This window comes from Argopecten irradians, chromosome 6 (genome assembly GCF_041381155.1).
Source record: "Argopecten irradians isolate NY chromosome 6, Ai_NY, whole genome shotgun sequence".
Taxonomy (NCBI): domain Eukaryota; kingdom Metazoa; phylum Mollusca; class Bivalvia; order Pectinida; family Pectinidae; genus Argopecten; species Argopecten irradians.
Window position 1 is genome coordinate 16542790 of NC_091139.1, and position 21172 is coordinate 16563961.

Sequence of the window (21172 nt, forward strand, 5' to 3'; positions counted from 1 at the left end):
CCATGACGGTAAGGCGTTAGGAACCGAAATTTAACTTGTGTATCAAAATGATTCAATTTAGCTTACATGGTTAGAATGTGTTAAAAAATATCTTGAATTTGTATTAAAAAATTTTTTATGAAACTCGACCCGAAGTTTAATGCTACACTTTTCAAATTCAAAAGTTATATGAAATGGGCACACGTTTAATTGATTTGCTTCTGCCTAACGTCTCCCTTGAAACCGTCGAAAAGCGTTTGTCCCTGGAAGAAAGCGTTTGCCTCTGTGAGAAAACGTTTGCCTCAGTGAAGAAGTCTCTGACTTCCGCCCCTTGGTCCAGCAACACCCTAGTCTATAAAGGAGGTAGTTTCTGCTTTGGCTTACCGCTAAACAGAAAAGGAGGAAAACAAACGGTTTTCCGTTCGCAGTACGGGTGAGGCTTGGTGTTTGGTATCATTTGTCGCCATGCTACACAATAAAAGGGGCAAAAGTGCAAATATGACGAAAAAACACAACACGAATATACCAAAGTTTCACAGACATTCCAACACGCGTCACATTACCTACAGGTAAGGTTGTCCTAAATTAAAACACCGATTCATATTGGGATCTTATATTTCCTCTTACCTGTACATGCACTCGTAGTCTGGTCACAAGTGTTGCCTGAACAGACAGACGGACAGGTTTTATCACAGCGGTCACCGCAGTAACCAGATGTACAGCCATCTGGATAAGACATTAAAACAATGTTCGGTTAAATTTGAAAGTAAATTATACTTAAAATGTGGTATACAATAATTAGTTAGTGCAATAAGGCGTTATAGACACTCTGTTCCTTTTATGATAAATCCAAGTATTTTGATTTGAAAATTAATTTGAAAACAATATCCTAATAGAAGCTCAAGTTTACTCGTTATGGAAACATATTATTCTAACAAAGTTATTTTTTTGTAATGAATTATCATTAATATTACGTCAATGTATTGGTTATTTTAGGTCGTTATGATTTCAGTCGAAGGAGATTGTCATCAATGTCAAAATCGTTCAATAAATTAAAATGTGAATACAGTATAAAATAAACTAATGTGAAAATAATTTATTTTTTATTTATTTTTGTATTATTATTATTTTTTTGATTGATGGTATGTGTCACATTAACGTAAAATAAATATTTGATCATTAATATCCGTTTTGGTACAATAAGTCCCACTTACAAAAACAGTTCCCGGATGTAGAATTACAGTTACCACCATAACACGCTGCTGAGCATCGACTGTTACAGTCACCATCAGCATACATCCCAATCGGACATCCTGTCAAAGGCATACAATATTATACAAATATTTCATGGCCTACTGTGCTCTAGTTCATAATATTTAACCCGAGGTGGTGGTAATCAACAGATGTTATATTGCACGAGGCCGAAGGCCGAGTGCAATATAATATTTGTTGATTACCATCACCGAGGGGTAAATATTATGAACTAGAGCACAGTAACCCATGAAATATTTGTTTTATTACATAATCACCAGTTTTTCAGTTGAATATTGTTATAAAAACGAATATGACAATCACATAACAAAATCATCAGCACCGTACTGTACGGAAAAGCTTCAAATCCTATTGAAGATTGACGTATAAACCACGTACGTCACGTTGTAACTCCGGTTTGGATGTCTTATTGTCTTCTTTAACAATATTAGACCTGCATGCAGCCTTTTGATCTAATACATTCGCCGTGTCCGTCCTCTACTCGATAAACGTCTACATGACGTGCTTGTTTCGAGATCTATAAAGCTAGCGCGAAATTGAACGTGAACCTTTGTGACGTCATAATAACGTAACTCACTGTTACGCGCGATTCCTCGGAGGTTTTCTACAAAACTAGACAACAACAGCGAGGTGTTCCTAAAGCCGTGCAATATAACATCTCGAACCGTGCAATATAACGTTTCCATGGAAGCGTGCAATATAACTTCGAACCGTGCAATATAACAAGGTTTTATTGAACGGTCGGTGTAATAGTTGAAAATATTATATTACTTCATATATAGGTTGGTGTAAACAAATTATGTAATAAATAAATATAGATAATATATAAGAAATAGTTTTCATTCAAGAGGTACCTTACCGTGTAATATATGTAATTCACTGCATCAGTAACTCTTGAAATTCGTTGGGCATAATGGTGTATCATTTTGTATATTTCATTAAAGCTATTATAACTTTAGATTTCACCGTTGAAAACAGAAGCTAAACGTTATGCAACTTATCATATATTATAAAACTTACACTTTCTCTCAATTACAAAATTAAAAAGTACCGACAATCAATAATTTAACTTAAAAGTCGGTAAAAAATTTGCCTTAAACTTAACGGATATCACACGTGTACAGAAGAAGCATGCGCGCTGGTACCTGTACATACCTCTGAAATATTAAGCTATATATGTTGTGGCGACATGACACATACCGGTTTAATATAATCCAGATAATTATTTATATCAAAATATCGTATAAACTCAATCTAACAGTATGTCTTGAGATGTTCCGATTCTAGGCCAGGGGTCATACTGAGGTGACCTCGAACGAGTAGTTGTTAGATCTTGTATTGGTGCGTATCGTAGAGTATCGTAGTGGAGCGGAAATACTTGTCTAATTTTAATTAGCTTGATTTATTTGAGATAGTCGATCGTGAAATACCAGCCGATCATTTCGGAAATATAGGTTTTTTTTTTAAACTAGAGATTCATACAAACAGGTGTCATTTTTGCCGTTAACATGTAATTATTTTGATATATTTACATTTACTTGTAACTTCTACTATATAAACTAACCAAGGCAAATGGAAGGATATGACGGTATACCCGACACCCAAAACGTTACCTTTATGACGTCATTAATATTGACGTGGTGACGTCAACTGATCACCGTCAAAATGGCTGTTCCATCTTTTGCATTAAACCGTCGCTGATAAACGGTTTTCATGGTCTAGCTTAAACAATGTTAATGCAGAGATCCTAAAATAAGTTGATAATGTAAATTTAAGCGTTAAAATATCTTCCTATGGCATCTATGGTCTATATAGATGCCAGAACTTTGCAGACAATCATCTCATAATGCGCTATCGTGCATTATGAAGATTGTCTGCAAAGCTCTGTCATCTATATAGACCATAGATACCTTAGGAAGTTAGTTTAATGATTAAATAGAGCAGTATTAATATATGCAATTGAAATACTGTCATCAGCTGTATCTGCAAGACGGAGTCTTGATCATTAATCTAGCTCGTCAGAGAGCTCTCTGATCATAAGAGGGCAGTGGCGTGCACGGGGCCGTGGGTGATGACGGGAACAGATACGGGGACGTGGCAAGAGGTGACAAAGCGGTTTATAATTTTTTTTTATCGGAAATTACCCCATTGGGCCCCAACCATATTTTCCATTCGTATATATGCATACAGTAGGTTTGCTTACGGACGGTAATTTATGCATTTCGGATGAGAACCACAAAATTAGTTTTGCAGGTTTTTTCATATGATATTTTAATTGCTTGTGTGTACTTTTTTGTAATTGAGAGAAAGTGTAAGTTGTAGAATATATAATAAGTTGCATAACGCTTACTTCTGTTTTCAATGGTGAAATCTGAAGTTATAGTAACTTTAAAGACTTTCACAGCCTGACATGGAGAGTATGCAGTAAAAAGGCGTATTACATCTAGATATGAATTTAACATTACTATTTATATTACTTCTACATAAAGCTTCTGAAAAAAAAGTCAGGATATGTGTGTACAAATTGTCTTCAATATTGACACTAATGTAATGTACATCTATAAGATACATAGATTCATGATAAACAAACATACTCACCATATACTTGTACCTCACACAATTCTAAAACTGCATAATCACTATACCAGCTATAACGTTTAGCGTCGTTTCTATAGTTATAGACGGTGACATAGCGGGCTACATACGGACACTTATGTGTCACCACCAACTGGACGTCTGTCCTGTTTCTACTCTGGTCTTTGTAACAGAGCACGCCGTCTTTCGGGTTATCAGTGGTATTGGATAAGTACAAGAGATAACCTGCAAATCTAACTTGAAAGTCATCTGTAATGAAATAAACCAAATCTGAATTAATTAATCACGCTTATACTTGTGCATTGCTTTTTATTCAGCAGCTGCCTCACATACTGACGGATAACTACTGCCAGAAAAACTTGTGCTTTAACAGTAAATACGGAATGCTATATCCACCAATACGATCATGTGAATATGTGCCAGATCTGACAAAAATTTTAACTTAAACCTTCCGGTGAATGAAACGTCATGTGACGTCACATTCACCGGAATGACGTCATTTTTACGATATCAAAAATTTCTTCTTCTTCGTTTGAAGAGCAGGCCGTCAATAGTGACGATTTACGATCTTGAGGGTTTGTGCAGACGCGTGTGAAATATTATGTACAAGGCCTGAAGGAATTTTGGATATTTTTCTGCAGCTTTAAGATAAAAGAATAAAAGGTGTAGAATTTAGTTTGTTGTGAAGGCTTCAAGGACTGTATATGGACTGTGTACCTTGAAGTGCGGTTAAAGGTTTCATTGTGTGATTGTATGTGGAAAGAAGGAATATGTGTATGTGTCATTGGTAGCAGATATGTAACGGTATGTGTGTGGGTGTGCGTGTCTAGTTCTGCAAAATATTGTGATGAGGAATGGTGTGTTGACTATGACCTGTTTGTGTATGATTTTGAAGAAAAGTGTTAGTCTTGACTGTAATCAGCATGTGTGTAGTGATGGTAGCTTGAGCTCGTGTATCATGTCTGTAACTGAGCTTGTGTTTTGATATCTATTTTGGAAGTATTGTGCTGCTCCACGCTGTATTATTTTCAATTTGTGTTACCTGGTTGACATGGTAGGGGTCCCATACGGAAGAACAGTATTCCAGTCTGGGTCTTGCATGCGTGTTCTTTGATGTGTGGTGAGTTAACATTTAAATTGCGTTTAAGGAAGACTAATGATGTGTTGTAGTTCTGGAATTACAAGCATATTGTTATAAGAGTATTATTTGTCCTAATTTAGAACTAGAATAGAGACGATGAAATGCAGTGAATAGAATAGTCCTTGTTTCTTGAAGAATAACAATTATGTATTCATCTTGCGAAGTGGAAACTTTGATATTTTCACTCGTGCTTCACATTTTTGAAAACTCTTAAAGTTTCCATCCCACTCTATAAAATATAACTGTTATTCATCAATAAACAAGGAATATCCTCTATATATTGCTTTATCATAACCATCGTCGTCACATGAACTTGCCTCTGTAGTATATGGAGATATCGTTGACTGTCATCAGCTCTCCCATATCAACCCGCCACCAAACATCCTTGTGTGCCTTTATATTCGTATGTATACAACAATCTGATAGCATATCTCTGTTAAGACAACCATCCACAGCCTTGCTTGCCACCCACTCGGTATTCCAAGTGTAAACACTACTCTGTTTAGCTTGTTTATTTAAGGCAACATTTTCTGCAATATAATGATAGGTTGATTAAGCTATTTCAATTATGTATCTTGTCAATTATGTCAGAAATAAGCATATATTTCACAGTTATTGATGAACTACAAGCTAACTCATTTTTGGTGGGCCTAAACGCCTATTTCGCAAGCAATGACAAATCGCCAACTGAAATCCTCGCAAAAATGTTTCAAAAGATGGTTAAGTAGAATCACGAAACGGAAAAGAGTCACCATACGTGAAAACGCGAAATCAAGTTACAGCTAGTTAATTCGATACTAAGTATTTACTGTGTTTTATTGCCCACCTGACTCCGACTTTTCCTAAGCTTTGTCTCATCGACTAAGGTCAGTGTTCTGTCGGCGTGAGAGTTGAACCTGTTTGGGACCGTCTGTAGAGTTGTATTATTAATGAAATTTTGAAAGACGATGCCTGAGTCCGAAAACTGTAAATATCTTAAGTTACGTATGGGCTGGTTTTTTTAAATTAATGGGGAAAACGAAAGATTCCTAATAGAAATAAAATTCCTGAAATAACTTGTGCTTGACATCCACGCATTATGTCATTTTAAATCAACATTACCAGTGGTTTAACACAGCTATATTTGAATATTTATTGCTTACTAACAACCACTTATGGAAAGTATAAAACCACATAAGGGGTCACATTTTGGCGACCTTCAGATTTGTCATTTCATTGGGTTTTATTTAAAGATCAAATACATTAAGTGAATCTCATTTCTTATCAATATATCTGTCTTATGCAATTGTGACTTGACCTTCATTTTCTAAACGTTGTAACCTATATTTGCACTGACTCGTATAAAGAACTATCGTTTTTTGTCTTGTGTTATGTATATGTCTACGAGAAAACAGAGCATATTTAAGGCAAAACTGACCACCTATTCGTCCAGCAAACACCATTCATAATTTCAGTCTTAAGCAGCAGTATATGAATTAATCGGTCATGCGTATCATATAACGGCATCATTGCTTAACCTAGTATTCAGCTTATCTACGGGAAACGAGTTCATTGACGCAGCAAGAAAATTAATCAGTTTCGGTTTTAATTAACTGTCCACGTTAAAGTACCATGTTCATCCTACCTTCAGACCTTGTCATGCTACACGGAACGAGGAGAATTATCCATACTTCTATGATTAACATTTTTCCCAGTGTCGACACCCCTCTTCTCAGTGATATAACTACTTCACAGTTAACCAGAAAATATTTGTAAATAAAATCAAACGACCAGCGTCCTGTGTATTCTATTACGTAATATCTAGTCATAATGAATATCCGGAGTGAGGCTGACATTGAGGGGATATAAGAGTTTAAATTCAGTTAAACATTAAGTAAAATTTATGGAGTAAATATCGAAGAACGTGATATGCTGGTGATCATGGCCGGCGATGTTTTAAGTATATTATTTTTATTACGAAAGTAGATGTAAAATATATAAATTATCTGTATATAAACCTATGATGAAAGGTTTTCCAGATACAACGCTAATTAAACAAGAGTGGAATCAAGTGCGGTTACAATGTATTGAATTTGCTGATCCTGTTAATTAATATAAACCAATTTACTCGTAAACCTTAATTTAAAAAAATGTATGTTTTCACTCTATTGAACTACACATGTGATCTTTTATTCGAAACAACAATGCAATGATGATAATGGTTCTTAGTACATTGTAAGTAGTGTTAGCAGCAATATCAATTACCATAATACTGTATGGTCAATAGTAACTTGACTATACCTGTATGTTGATAGCGATGTCGGCAGCAAACAATATATGAGCATATTTCTCAAATAACCTCAAATATTACAGCCTGAAAATATTTTACTCGCAGTTCGATCACTGTGTTATAGTGTCATAGAAGAGGAAAAAAGTGTAGTGTCTAGATTGACGTCTGTGTTACCATTGAAGTCAAAGTGCTAAAATAAACGTCGCCCTGTTCTCTACAAGTCTGACTTCTTCTTCAGAAACTGTGCAGGGTTAATAAAGTAAAAAACAATTCGCCAATGGCGGAGACCTCTTATTAAACCGGATAGAGCTCACAAGCATGGACATTGGCAGGAAACTACAGGGAAGAATGACAAAATATGATAACACGATCTAACAGAACACAAACAATACATTATCATACCATAAACCTCTAGTCTAATTAAGATATAATACGCCCTAGAACTGCATGTATGTGACGCAGCTGTATAAGCTGTGCGTATGACAGTGACCGGAAAATTCATAAAAGCCTTTGTCTTTTGTAAGTCTTATATAATTTGATAATTAATCATGTATCCTTATATCCGATATAAAGCGGAAAACATATAATGTGTGTTCTGTTAACTTATATAACAAGTTGAACGTCAAAGCTTCCATTTAAGCCTTAATATACCTTTCTGTGGTTCGCTTACATAGTAATCTGCATTAAGATAAGTTTTATGATGACCTAAACTGTCTCAAGCGCCCGATTAACACAGTTACTGTTGAAAAGGATTTTATTGAAAATATTATTGAAATACACTAACAATTATGGCATCTTAAATGTCAGATTATGTAAGGTAATTCAACATAAATTTTACACTTTGATATGCATGAGCGTGTGCATGTAAAGTACCGATTTGGCGAAACATCAAGGAAATTAGATGGAAATCGATAAACAAATGATTATCATTAAATTATTATATGACTCAATATATTTTATGTCTCATCATAAATGTACAGGTTTTGTCTTGTAAGTTTATTCAGAACAAAACCATTGTTTATATTACATACAATGGAACCTCGATAATCCGAAAACTCTTTCTCCGGACGTGAATGTTTGGGAACAAATTACCATCACCGTACCTATTGTCTAAGAACAAAGACGCCGTTAGTCTGAAAAAATTCATATTCCAGACGATTTAGTCTGAGATCGCAGATGTCTGCATTATCGAGGGTTCACAGTATGCGTATTGTAAATGTAATAGAACGATATAAAATTAATCATGTAGATAGTTTGTCGTCGCTTACATAAAGATGCTCCACCGCCGACAGATATTCATCATTGGAGCAATAATTGGTGTTTAATCGTGTATATATATGCCTAATTAGCACAAAAAATAACATAAAATAATTTAGTTCCCCTTTGGTGCATGCGCAATCATTACTTTATTCCATATAGGATATAGTGCCACGGAATTTTTTCGGGATGCAATTAATTATTTTTCATATTTTCAACTTTAAGTAAAATTAGGAGCTCAAACTTTTCAATGTTGGTAATGGTGTAAAGTAAGTCAGTTCTGTAACTGAAGAAATTTTTTTTAAAAATCGTCTGTTCCTGTTTTTCATAGTGGAAAAATACCATTTGTCAGCGGTGGAGCATCTTTAAAAAGTGTAAATGTTCATATATCACTTATTCTATTTGATATCTTATATTAGTAAATAACTAAGATCAACCTGATATAAAACACTGATTGTGAAATGTTTAACATTTTTACAATCGATGAGTTTGCGTAATTGCATACGTCAGATAAAGACACAAGTAATGAATATAAAATATTTTATAAAATTATTTTATTGATTAAGCATTACGAAATATCTTAGAATGACACCATATGACCAAAACCTATCTTATGAAAAACTTAATATTTTTAATAATTTTGGGAAAAACTTATCTTATAAAGATGGAATGTCAATCTGTAAGTCTAGTCTTCAATTAAAACAGACAATGTCAAGTGGATTAAATATCAAACATGGTTTTCATCCAAATATTTTCAATGGATAGTCTTTTTTGCAATATTAATGATCCCAATATCTCCTGTCACTCTGAAACTGCCCCTGGAGCCTGATAAAGGTGAGATTCCATCCGTTCAAGCTGAAGCTTTTCATAATTTCCATCAACAATTTCTACTTGTGTATCTTGACTGGTGCTTTTCTCTTCTATTTCATCATATGTAACACCTGGAATATAAATGATGAATAAAAACACAAAAATGACTAAATTATTTTCACTGTGTAAAAGATTTAAATGTATGAAGGTAATTAAAGGTAGTCCAGGATTTATCTTTACAACAAAATGATTCATGCATTAATTTAAATAATTTTGCAAGGAGAAATCTCATATCAAGAGACAGGAAAAACTTTGAAATGAATAAAGAATAATGAAAGTCCACGATCAGATGGATTTACTTCAGATTTTTTTTTGATATTTTGGGGGAAAATTGGGGATAAATAAATTATGGTTATCGTAATTGTAAGGCAATTTTTCTATAATGCAAGACAAGGAATTATAACCAAAAACATTCAAGATTATCCCTTTTGAACATTGATTATGAGATTGCATCCGCTACTATTGCTTATAAAATAAAACCTGTTCTTTAATAAATTAATTCGTGATGAACAAACTGTTTTATTTCTGAACGTTATATTGGAGTAAAAATTAGATTAATATATGATATTATGCATTATACTGAGGAAAATGACAAACCAGGCATGCTTTTGATGATTGATTTTGAGAAGGCCTTTAATTCAGTATATTGGCTGTTTATAGAAAAGTTCTACTTTTATTTGGTTTCGGAAATAGTATTATAACGCGGTTTAAAACTCTACATCGTAATGTTGAATCTGCTATAAATCAGGGAGGAAATATCTCTCTAGCTGTATTTGTTTATTCTTTGTGCTGAAATTCTGGCTATAAAACTGCGAAGTAAGAAAGAAATAAAAGGACTAATTGTGGAAAATTGCCCTATTTTGTTTTTTCCAGTATGCAGATGATACCTCATTAGCAATATGGAACTTATTACATTTGGGAAAATTTAAAAAAATGAATGTTGATAAAACACAAGTGATTTGAATTGGTAGCAAGAAATAAAGAGGAGACTCTCTTTTACCGGAACTTAATACAAATTTTGAAATGCTCCTTGAAAAACTTATCAGACTATTTTTTTTTATAAAAGTATGAAAAACATCTTTAACGCCTATAGGAAAAATGCACATTCTCAAATTCTTACTTATCTCACAATTCAACCATCTATTTATATCTCTACCAAACCCAGATTATAAATTTATATGCACACTCAATTCAGTATTATTTGACTATTCATCAAATGGGAAACCTGACAAAATTAAAAGGGAGATAATCACACAAAATTATGTAAATGGAGGATTGAAATGATAAATACCGTAGCTGTTATAAATTATATCAGACTAAAGAGAAATGACAGACAATTCTTCACACTTCTATTAACATTAATCTCCTTTCAAACTGTGATTCGGAATATATAAAGATGTTTAAAATAAATTCTGGAGTGATGGCTTTAAATCGTGGTATATGTTAAGCTCAAAATATAACGAGAAAATCCTCCAAGAAAACACTCTGATAATTAATATTTGGTATAACAGATACAAAAAATCTATTCTCAGAAAGGCCTTGCGTTTTTATTGGTTTAATGTCCTATTAACAACCATGGTCCTGTAAGGATGTGTCAGGTTTATTGGTGAAGAAAAGCAGGAGTACCCGGTGAAAAACAACCGACTAGCGGTCAGTACCTGGCAACTGCCCAACATGGGATTCGAACCCGCGTCCCAACAGTTGAGGACTTGTGGTAATATGTCGGGACATCTTAACCACTCGGCCACCACGATCCCTCTCAGAAAGGCGTTTGTATCATAAACGACATTGTAAATAATTTTGAAGAAAAAATATTTTATACATATCAAGAATTTATTCAGATTTGACAAGTAATCACATTACCAAGTTCAGCTACCAAAAATGAAACTAATCTATTCATATGATTTACAAAAAAAATTATCCATACGTATGTGTCTATCAATATGCAACTCTTTCTTAAGGATAAAGAATGATCGAACTGTTTTATAACTTCATAACAAGTCATATATATTACCATCTGGTGCTAGAGAATGGAATACAAAGTTTAACAATGTAGATTATGAAAGTTGGTGTAATATATATAAAAATCTATTTAATGTTACAACAAATATCAAAGTACAGTTGTTAAAATATATATTAATCCATAATTTTTTGGCAAAAAATCATTTTTGTTACATATTATGAGATTGTGAGGAAGTGCAAGTATTACTTGAACGTTTTGACACATTATTACAAGCTCTCTTTTCTGTTAATATAAATTCTTTCATTTTTGACGCATGCATGCAAATCCATCGTAATAGAGTGTACCATGAATTCAACATAATTATAAAGCAACACATTTACAGAAAAAGATGTTCACACAGTTCATAATGTATTATCAACACAATTAAAGACTATTATACATTTCAAAAACATATTTCAAATAGTAAAGATGAAGAACTAAAACTGAAATTTGAAAATGAATGGAGAAAATGGGAAAAACTAATCAAGTTATAATTGCACTTTGTCACTTGTCACACATTTACTTTTTAAGTCATTTAAATACATAAGTATTATTATTATCATTTTCCTTTTTTACTAATCTCCCCGCACAAAGCCGAAATTGCATTTTTTTAGTTATTATATTATACGGTATTCAATCTATCTTATTGTTGCTCCGTCTCCATCCTATTAAGACATTTTCAACTTTTCTTCCTCTTTCGTTTTCTGTTGTTTGTTTTTTTGTTTTGTTTTTTTCTAACTCTGTCGCTCTTTTTCATTTTCTTCTAATCCTGACTTTGATTCTTGTCCTTAATATTTAGTGCAATAATTTTTTTCTCATCTTCAAACTCTGTTATTTCCTACTATGCACAAAATTTAAGCCTCTTATTTAGTTGTAATTTTATGTGTGTGGATGTGTATGCATGTGTTAAATATATAAGGTTTTTTACAGTATGTGTGTATGTGTTTGAGAGTCTATTGATTGTATTTGTATATTGTATTGAATGAAAATCCTGCATAAAAAAGATAATCATAACACAAATTATAATTTTGCAAAAATCATATTCAACACTAATATGATAATTCTAGCAGCATTGTCAAAGCTATTTAACTAGATAGAAGGTTTAACATATATTATTCAATTAAAAAAAATCCATGGAAACTTAAATTTTCTTTCATTCAGTGATCGTAGTGAATAGTCTTACCAATAAATAGTATACTCTGTATTCGGTGAGCTGTCATATGGCAAATACAACCTCTGTTTACTTTACCTCTGTCCAGCTCTGATATATCTGTCACGTCGCTTGGACTTTTGTTGTCTGACTGAGTTTTTCTGAGGCTTCTGGCTAATACGATGACCACTATGACCAGAATCACGATCGTTAGTCCAAATCCAGTTCCTATTCCAATCGCCGCTGCTCTCATATTTGAGTTTTCTTCTGATGTCGTTATTAAATGCAAAAAGACAAAGCAAGCAACGAAAATTACAATTCATGGATTCGAAATTGAAATATATTTGCATATCAATACAATAGCTTACGCGTATCAAATATCCTGTATTTACTCTTACCTGTGCATGCACTCGTAGTCTGGTCACAAGTGTTGCCTGAACAGACAGACGGACAGCTTTTATCACAGTGGTCACCGCAGAAACCAGGTTTACAGCCGTCTGAAATAAAACATTAACAAATGTTTAGTTAAATTTGAAAGTAAATAAAACTCAAAATGTGGTCTACTATGATTAGTTAATGTAACAAAGTAATATAAGCACTTTGTTCTACCACATTGGACAGGAATATCTGCACATCCGGTGAGGGTAAGATGTCTCTACCTTACCTAGGACAAGACAGCCTGCAAGTGTAGAATATATTCGCGTGATAAACCGGAAGTTGTAAAACGTCATATGCAAATAAAATGAACCTATGCAGTCCACATTCACATTCGAACTCGAGCCCGTGCTTTACGCGCGTGCTGAACTTTGACCTAATGATCATCGCATTGACGTTTCACTTATCTTCATATATTTCGCTGATATTTACCCGACAAAAACTAATATAACTGGTTAAAATGTTTATGAAAATGGCAATGGTTTGACGCTAAGATTTCAGTCGACGGAGATATTCTTCAATGTCAGAATTGCTCAATGAACTAAAATATGAATGCATTGAAATATAAAAATAATATGAAAATAGTTTATATTTTTCATTTTATATTTTATTTTTTTTATTATCATTTCTATGGATGTTATGTGTCATATTAAAATAATATGTATTTGATCATTAAGATCCATTTCAGTATTTTAAGTCTCACTTACAGGAACAGGTCCCGGATGTAGAATTACAGTTATATACCACCATTACACGCTGCTGAGCATCGACTGTTACAGTCACCATCGCCATACATCCCTATCGGACATCCTGTCAAAGGCATACAATGTACGTAGTATTACATGTATGAGGTAACAAATAGTTTTCATAATATATGTAACTCACTGCATCCGTAATTCTTTGGGCAAAAGATATATAATTTTGTATATTTCATTAAAGACTTTTACCGGCCTGACATGGAGAGTTAGCAGTGAAAAGGCGTGTTATATTTTGATATAATTTAGTTTTTGACAAGACTATATATATAACTTAAATATTAGTATACTGAAAACAAACAAAAGTATGAAAACATTTTTTTAGGTTAAAAAATTATTCTGACATTTTTATACAGAGTGTCTTAAATATTGCTGTGAATATCAACTATTTCTATAAGATACACTAAGTGACTAATTCCTAACAAGCATGCCTACTCACCATACACCTGTACCTCACACAACTCTAAAAATGATTCGTCACTGTACCAGCTGTGACGCTTAGTGTCGTTTCTATAATTATAGACGGTGACATAGCGGGCTACATAGGGACATTCATGTGTCACCACCAACTGGACGTCTGCCCTGTTTCTACTCTGGTCTTTGTAACAGAGCACGCCGTCTATCGGACTATCGGTGGTATTGGATAAGTACAGATAATAACCGGCAAATCTATATTGAAATGGATCTGTAATGAAAACAAACTTAATTGATTGATACCGCTTATTTTTAGTAAGAACAAGACATTAGAAATATTTCAAAAATATTTTATAATGATTTTTTTTCTGTATGTATTTATAGCGATTTATCGTCGTCGTCATCGTCGTGGTGGTCGTCGTCGTCACCGCAATCACCATCGCCGCCAACATCAACACTCATACATATTCCCTAAAGAGACACAAAACTTATACGATGTCAAATCAATACTATACACTTATTGCCCTGACGGTAGGGAGACATGAAGTTTTGTTTACCCAAGGCATGTCATATTTTCCGAGGGCGTAGCCCGAGGGAAATATGACTTGCCGCGGGTAAACCTAGCGTCATGTCTCCCTACGGTCAGGGCAATAAATTGTTTATTATACCGAACAAATAAAGTTTTTTCTCGCGCTAGAATACAAGTAACGTAATGGCTAACGTTAGACTTAAAATTGTTTGCCCGTTACAGATATTGTTAAATCAGAAGTTGGACCTACCGTATCTTTCAGCACAAATCAACTCCCTTTAGCATGTTACATCATATAAACATTACATGCAGTGTAATTGTGTTATCTGTATCCTTTATCAAAAGAATATTGATACATTTCCTCGGACGGAAGCGTCGTCTGCCATCCATTTTATTTGTTATCGGAATACCTCGGAGAGTTCGGTAACACGAACGATAACTCTTGCTAAACGTACGAGGGACTCCGCATGGGGGAAACATGATTTTTGAACATGACGTTCAGCGGGATACACGATGTTTTGTCGCCCTCACACGTGATGTCTCTCGACCAATCAGCGACTTTGACTCAACGGTGAGGTATAATAATAACTTCAGTTTAACCCTTGCTTGTATTCAACATACCTCTGTAGTAGATGGTTATTTGGTTTACTGTCATCAGCTCTCCCAAATCAACACGCCACCATGCCTCTTCTGTATTGGGTCCCGTGTGCGTACAACAATCTGAATACACATTTGTATTTTCACAACCATCCACAGCCTTATTAGCCAGCCATTTGTCAACAAACAAATCACTACTCTGTTCAGCTGTTTTATTTAAGGCAACATTATCTGCAATATACAGGAATGTTAATTGAGCTATTTCCATTTTGTTTGTTGATTTCATTGATATCAGAAATAAACATATATTTTACAAATGCTGTAAATCAGCTTCGTTTTCATTATCTTAACGTTGTAACCTAGATTTTCACTGGTAAGTATAATGGGCTATTGTTTTTGTTGTGTATTATCTATATGTCTATGAGAAAACAGTATCTACTTTGGCACAACTAACCATCTATTATTCGTCAAGCAAAAACAGTATTTCAGTCTTAAACAGGATTTTATGAATTAATTGGTCATGCGTATCATACATTTATAACGGCATCATTGCTTAACATAGTGTTCAGCTAATCTTACGTGAAATGTGTATTTCATTAATGCAACAAGAAAACTAATCAATTTAGGTTTCAATTAACTGTCCAAACTGTACCATGTTCTTCCTACCTTCAGATCTTCCGATGCTACAAAGGACGAGGAGAATCGACCATACTTCTCTGATTAACATGTCTCCCTCTTCTCAGTGATATAACTACTTCACAGTTAATCAGTAAATATTTGTAAAATATAACTAAATGATTAACGTCCTGTGTATAAGCTGTAACTCTTACATGTAGATGATATTTATCGCTCCAACGATCGCTATTTCCGGAATCCTTATTGTGTATGTCGACCAACTTGCATTACACAAAATTATTGGGTGGCATGGAGGCGTTAACTGAGATAAAATCTAATGGTCGTGTGCGTTTTCATCTGTTAAGTTTACAATAAAGTATGAGAAAAATTAGAGCGTTTCATTTAAAAATATTGAATTCAATCTAAATAGTTAATATGGATAGGATAGCAGGCAAAGCTTATGTACGCCCTTTCAAAAGGATTACATTTCTACTTAAAACTATGATATACAATGTAGATTTATGATATAGAAACATGAGAAATGGATGGAACCTGTATAATAACATTAAGCAATTACATGTATGATAAGCTTTGACATACATGTTACTGAAAATCACTCCAATACGTTATGTATAAAATATCAATATGAACTTTATTTATTTTACATCGATTGGGAAACAAGTTATACAACTTATTTAAATCACTCGCGGTGGCCCGGATGTAAGCGCACGAGGGTCTTAGTGTGGGAGAAAACCGGAGTGCCCGGAGAAAACCCACGTGATCGGTTAGGTGACCCCTAATCTTTTCACTTCCGTGCCGGGAATCGAACCCCGACCGGCTAGGTGAAAGGCGAGCGGCTTAACCACTACACCATCCGACCACCCCTATACGTTATGTAATGTACAATAAAACAAATTATCTATTGTAGTGCATAATACGCAAATAATGGTATTGTATTAGACACAAAATGATGATGGTGTTAACTGATCAATATTCGATATTCATTTAAAGATGTACACGTCTGAGAAGTCAATTTTTTCTTGTATTAAACTTTTTTTTCTTCTAATATACATCTTTGGAAATGGGAGTTAATACTATAGAAGAAAATGAAAGAAATAGATATGTCCTTGTGCTTGTTTATGAGTTCCTGCCACTCAAAGATATCTAATTGACAAAATATTGGAATTTATGGTGATTTTGCCGTTTTGACCATATACATGAGATATTAAAAACCATTACTTCCTAATGAGGTGTTTGATATGCATGGATGTTTGCAGTTAGTGGTCTTCAGTTATGATTATTAAGACTAATATTTTTTCTCAGAATAATGACATATGCTACCCCTATCCCTTAATTTTGAGCTACAAAATGCACCATTTTCAGCCATTTTCCGATATTTAAACCTATATATAAAAAGTTTTGGTATTATTTGGAAATTATTTTAGATATCAATAGGAAAAAGGTTGCTCTTTCTGAATCAGGCAGAAAAATGGCCGGTCCATGTGCTTACTTGTTTGCCACATTTAAATATTAGCTATTTTTAAATATTTTAGAGTAAAAAATAAAAGTGCACAAATTACCATTAAATGTAAAAATAAAATGTCAACATTGTATCATTTCACACATTAATGCTTAATATTTTAATTACCACGAACGCAGTAAAGATTTACATCAAAAATTAGCTCCATACAGCAAAACATGCTGGCGCAGTGATGGTGTAAGTTAAAATCCCTGTATAAAAAATCTACTAAGAACAGAAATGTAATTTTTTGACAAAAACTACACCTGGCAAATCGCTTCAGATATTGATAGATTCCTACAGAAAATCTCATAACTTCTTTAAACTATGTCGAAACGACTTCAACGGGAGTGAAACCTCAGCAGAATGCATTCTTAATGATAAAGGTCATACTTTTCCTTAAACAAACCGAATTTTTACTTTTAACTTATGTCCCCTCAATGTCACTGTCACTGCGGATAGCCATTGCGAACATAATCTACGTACACATTATACATGTAAGTACGTGATGTGCTGGTGATCTTGGCCGGCGATATTTGCGGCATATTATCATTATTACGAAGGCATATGTAAAATATTTGATTTAGCTACATATCAACCTAGATTATACAACACTAATTTAAACATGGCAAATAGCTCGAATCAGTGCGGTGATATATCATGCATTGAATTTTCTTATTCTGGTAAATAAAATAAAACACTTTACTCCTAGACCTTAATTCAAAGAAATTGTATTCATTTTCCCTCTATTGAACTACAAATATGTTTCTTGATTCAAAACAGCAAACGAAGGATGATGATAGTCCTTTATAAGTGATATTACCCGCAATTTAAAATAGCATTCATAATGTTTTATGGCTAATACCAACTTTACTAAAGGTGTATGGTTATAGCAATTTCGACAGGAAAACATTGTATTCTTTCATAAATAATTATTTTTCTATTTGTTTTCATAATAAATCCGATTTTCTGATTCGCAGATTTTTTTTCTTTGTCGTAAAATAAAAACAAAGATCGTTACGATCTGTTTCCATATCACATGTCCCACTTACAGTTACCACTATAGCACGCTGCTGAGCATGGACTGTCACAGTCACCGTCACTATACATCTCTATCGGACATCCTGTCAAACGCATACAAAGTACATATAATGTGACAAATAGTTTTCATTTCATAGGCAATTTACTGTATTTATACCTCAATGCGTACGTAACCCATGAAAAGCGTTGTGCATAGTGGTTAACAAAATCAAGGTTCTTTTTCACCGCCTCTCGTCTTTGTACAGCAATTCGAGATGTTCTCACTTTTTGTTTGACAACCATTCACAACCTTACTGGTTTCTGCTCTCGGAGTCAATACTACAAGTATATTGCTACGCTTGTTTAATGAAGGCAACATTATCTGCAATTTAATGTTGTGTTTATTATTTAAATTTTGTGAGCTCCTTCTCTTACCGTATTCCGGTTATTTTCGCGATTTGGCGGGTCATTTCCATTATCGCGAACAATTGATCCGCGTAATATTAAAATAGGGCAGACCCATATATGTATAGTGTCCTTAATATCAAATCGCGAAAATTTAAAACCGCTAAACTCTAATTTTATTCTTTATTTGATTTACTTAGTGAGAAATATGCAAACATATGTCAAAAATTTGAATTATCCACACCTCTTAATAAATACATTGGAAAATTAAAATGTGTACGAAAATGTAATAGAAGGAAATATATTACATATAATTAAACTATCTCACGATGCCTGATGTACTTTCATTTTATTATCCTAATGTTCCGTCCTGGATCTGCAGTGCTCGTTTTTCTTTCTTTCTTTTTTACAACATTTATTAAAATCAAACAGAACTAGAAAATAAGAAATCAAACATCATACAAAATTCAACAACAATATTCGTGTCATATAACGGCATTATTGCTTAACCTGCAATTTTGAGCTTTCTTTATCTTGAACTACACCATTTCCATTACAACAATCAGAGGTATGTATTTTTTTAAATCGATTGTCCACTACTAGGCCCCACTTACCTTCACATCTACCAGTACCATACATGAAGAGAGAGAGAGACAGCCCATGTTTCTTTGATTAGCATTATTCTCATTATCGACGCAGCTCTTCTCGGTGACACAAAAACACATGATTATATAACCAGGTAATTTCTTATAAAATATACTGTTATACTCCGAAAACATTTGCATACACTTGAAATATGATTCAGCATACACTTGAAATATGATACTACATACACGCATTAGGTTTAAAATATCATATACTCACCCGTATTGTGTAACTCATGCTAGCTTTAACTGTCTTATAAGCGACTTATATTAGTGTCACATATAAGACATTAAAAGGTAACATATAGGATAGTTACAGGTAATGGTCCGATAATCCGTGAGTTAAAGTACAGAAACAACAATAGATGACATCATAACTATGTTTTAAGTTAGAGATAAGCCTCAAACTGTATAATATGTGGGAGAGAGAACAGATATCGGTACTGACGAGCCTCGATACAGTTTTCTCTCCCATATATTGTACATTTTTCAGCTTATCTCCATAACAAAAGCATACCGTTTGTGATAGTGTTTATATAACCGATGTACCATGTTATCAAAACACTGCGGCTATAACTCTAGATTGAATATATCAATAATAATTATTTGCAAAACACATGTTTGGAAACGAAATTAAATCCAAAAATATCTTATTTTAAAATCGAGCAAAATCTGTTACTACTGTCCTTGACAAGCGCAGCAATTGTATATATGAAGTATGCACGTGTGTTGATCTTCGATCGGTCATGATATCTGCCTTCACCTATGGCGAAATAAGGAGGATTTCAGTTATGAATTTTACATGATACCACAGCAAATGTGGCATATTAAATGAGCGATAGTGAGGTTTACACCGTAGACCGAGAATATTGTTAGCAAGCAACTGAAATAGTCAACATCCTGTGGAAAGTCACAGCCCTTGGTATCATTAAAAGAAATAATGAGGTGAAGAGCTCTGCACGCCCTGTCAAGAGTCAATATGTTATAAGCGGTAACGTCTTATGTTAACCCGGATTTAGCATCGGAAAGAAGCTACAAGTGCATATGATGAAATAGGAGTACATAATATTACACATATAACCAATATATATACAATGTATACTCGTCACCAATATATATATATAGAGAGACGAAGGACATCACGATGTCCTCGTAAGATAAATATTTCACATGCGCTGTTGATGAGGACATGCAGTAATGATACAAGTCGGATGTGCTTTTGCCTGGACGATTGGGTGCTAAGGTAGATCATGAGCTCTAAGACTGGATTAGACATTTACATATATACAGTAAATAGTCTTCCTCCCCTGAATAAATGATATATAAAAAAATAATTAAATAACTATGTATCGTCCACATATATTTTCTACGAATATTCTCGCCTTAGCATTGGCCATCTTCTTGTTTCATTTGACATCCATGCATTGTTCTAACTATGGGGTGTCTCGAATAAAGCAAAGAACCAAGGGCTTTCCTCATAGGGGCGAGCGCTCAACAAAACGTCAAAAGTAAGGTTGTGTAAAGGGTGGGTAAAGTAAAGGTAAGAAAAACAATTAAATAATTTTTTTAGTCACCTATAGAAGTGTTTTCTGCTTCTGCTTAGCGCTCAGCATAACTGGAGTGGGAGGACGGATTCGCGCATTGTAAGTATAATGCGACCGGATAGGGTGCGTTGCTTACTGTCTTCGATGGCATGTTCAGTGA

At 33.9% G+C, this 21172-nt stretch overlaps 2 protein-coding genes across 4 annotated transcripts in view; both read right to left on the minus strand.

Moving 5' to 3' along the window:
* Positions 1 to 7214, minus strand: part of LOC138326374 (neurogenic locus notch homolog protein 1-like) — a 42808-nt gene extending 35594 nt beyond the window's left edge. The window contains exons 1-5 of the mRNA XM_069272485.1: positions 6612 to 7214; positions 5305 to 5517; positions 3850 to 4095; positions 1194 to 1292; positions 607 to 705 (exon numbers count right to left, since the gene is read on the minus strand). Of these exons, the coding sequence (XP_069128586.1) occupies positions 607 to 705; positions 1194 to 1292; positions 3850 to 4095; positions 5305 to 5517; positions 6612 to 6822 (868 nt within the window). The 5' untranslated portion in view covers positions 6823 to 7214. The remainder of the gene's footprint in view (positions 1 to 606; positions 706 to 1193; positions 1293 to 3849; positions 4096 to 5304; positions 5518 to 6611) is intronic.
* A 1836-nt stretch (positions 7215 to 9050) lies between these two features.
* LOC138325150 (fucolectin-4-like) lies at positions 9051 to 19368 on the minus strand. Of its 3 annotated transcripts, none has more exons than XM_069270625.1 (5): positions 15932 to 19368; positions 15290 to 15496; positions 12934 to 13032; positions 12630 to 12802; positions 9051 to 9454 (listed from the first exon to the last, which is right to left on the minus strand). In XM_069270625.1, the coding sequence occupies exons 1-5, from the start codon at positions 15990 to 15992 to the stop codon at positions 9434 to 9436; spliced, it is 561 nt and encodes a 186-aa protein (XP_069126726.1). In that variant the 5' UTR covers positions 15993 to 19368; the 3' UTR covers positions 9051 to 9433. The 3 variants fall into 3 exon arrangements, with proteins under 3 accessions (XP_069126726.1, XP_069126723.1, XP_069126725.1); XM_069270622.1 differs by having other exon boundaries at positions 12635 to 12802; positions 15932 to 17476; XM_069270624.1 differs by lacking the exons at positions 9051 to 9454; positions 12630 to 12802 and adding exons at positions 13678 to 13780; positions 14165 to 14410 and having other exon boundaries at positions 15932 to 19358.
* Between the last annotated feature and the right edge of the window lie 1804 nt (positions 19369 to 21172).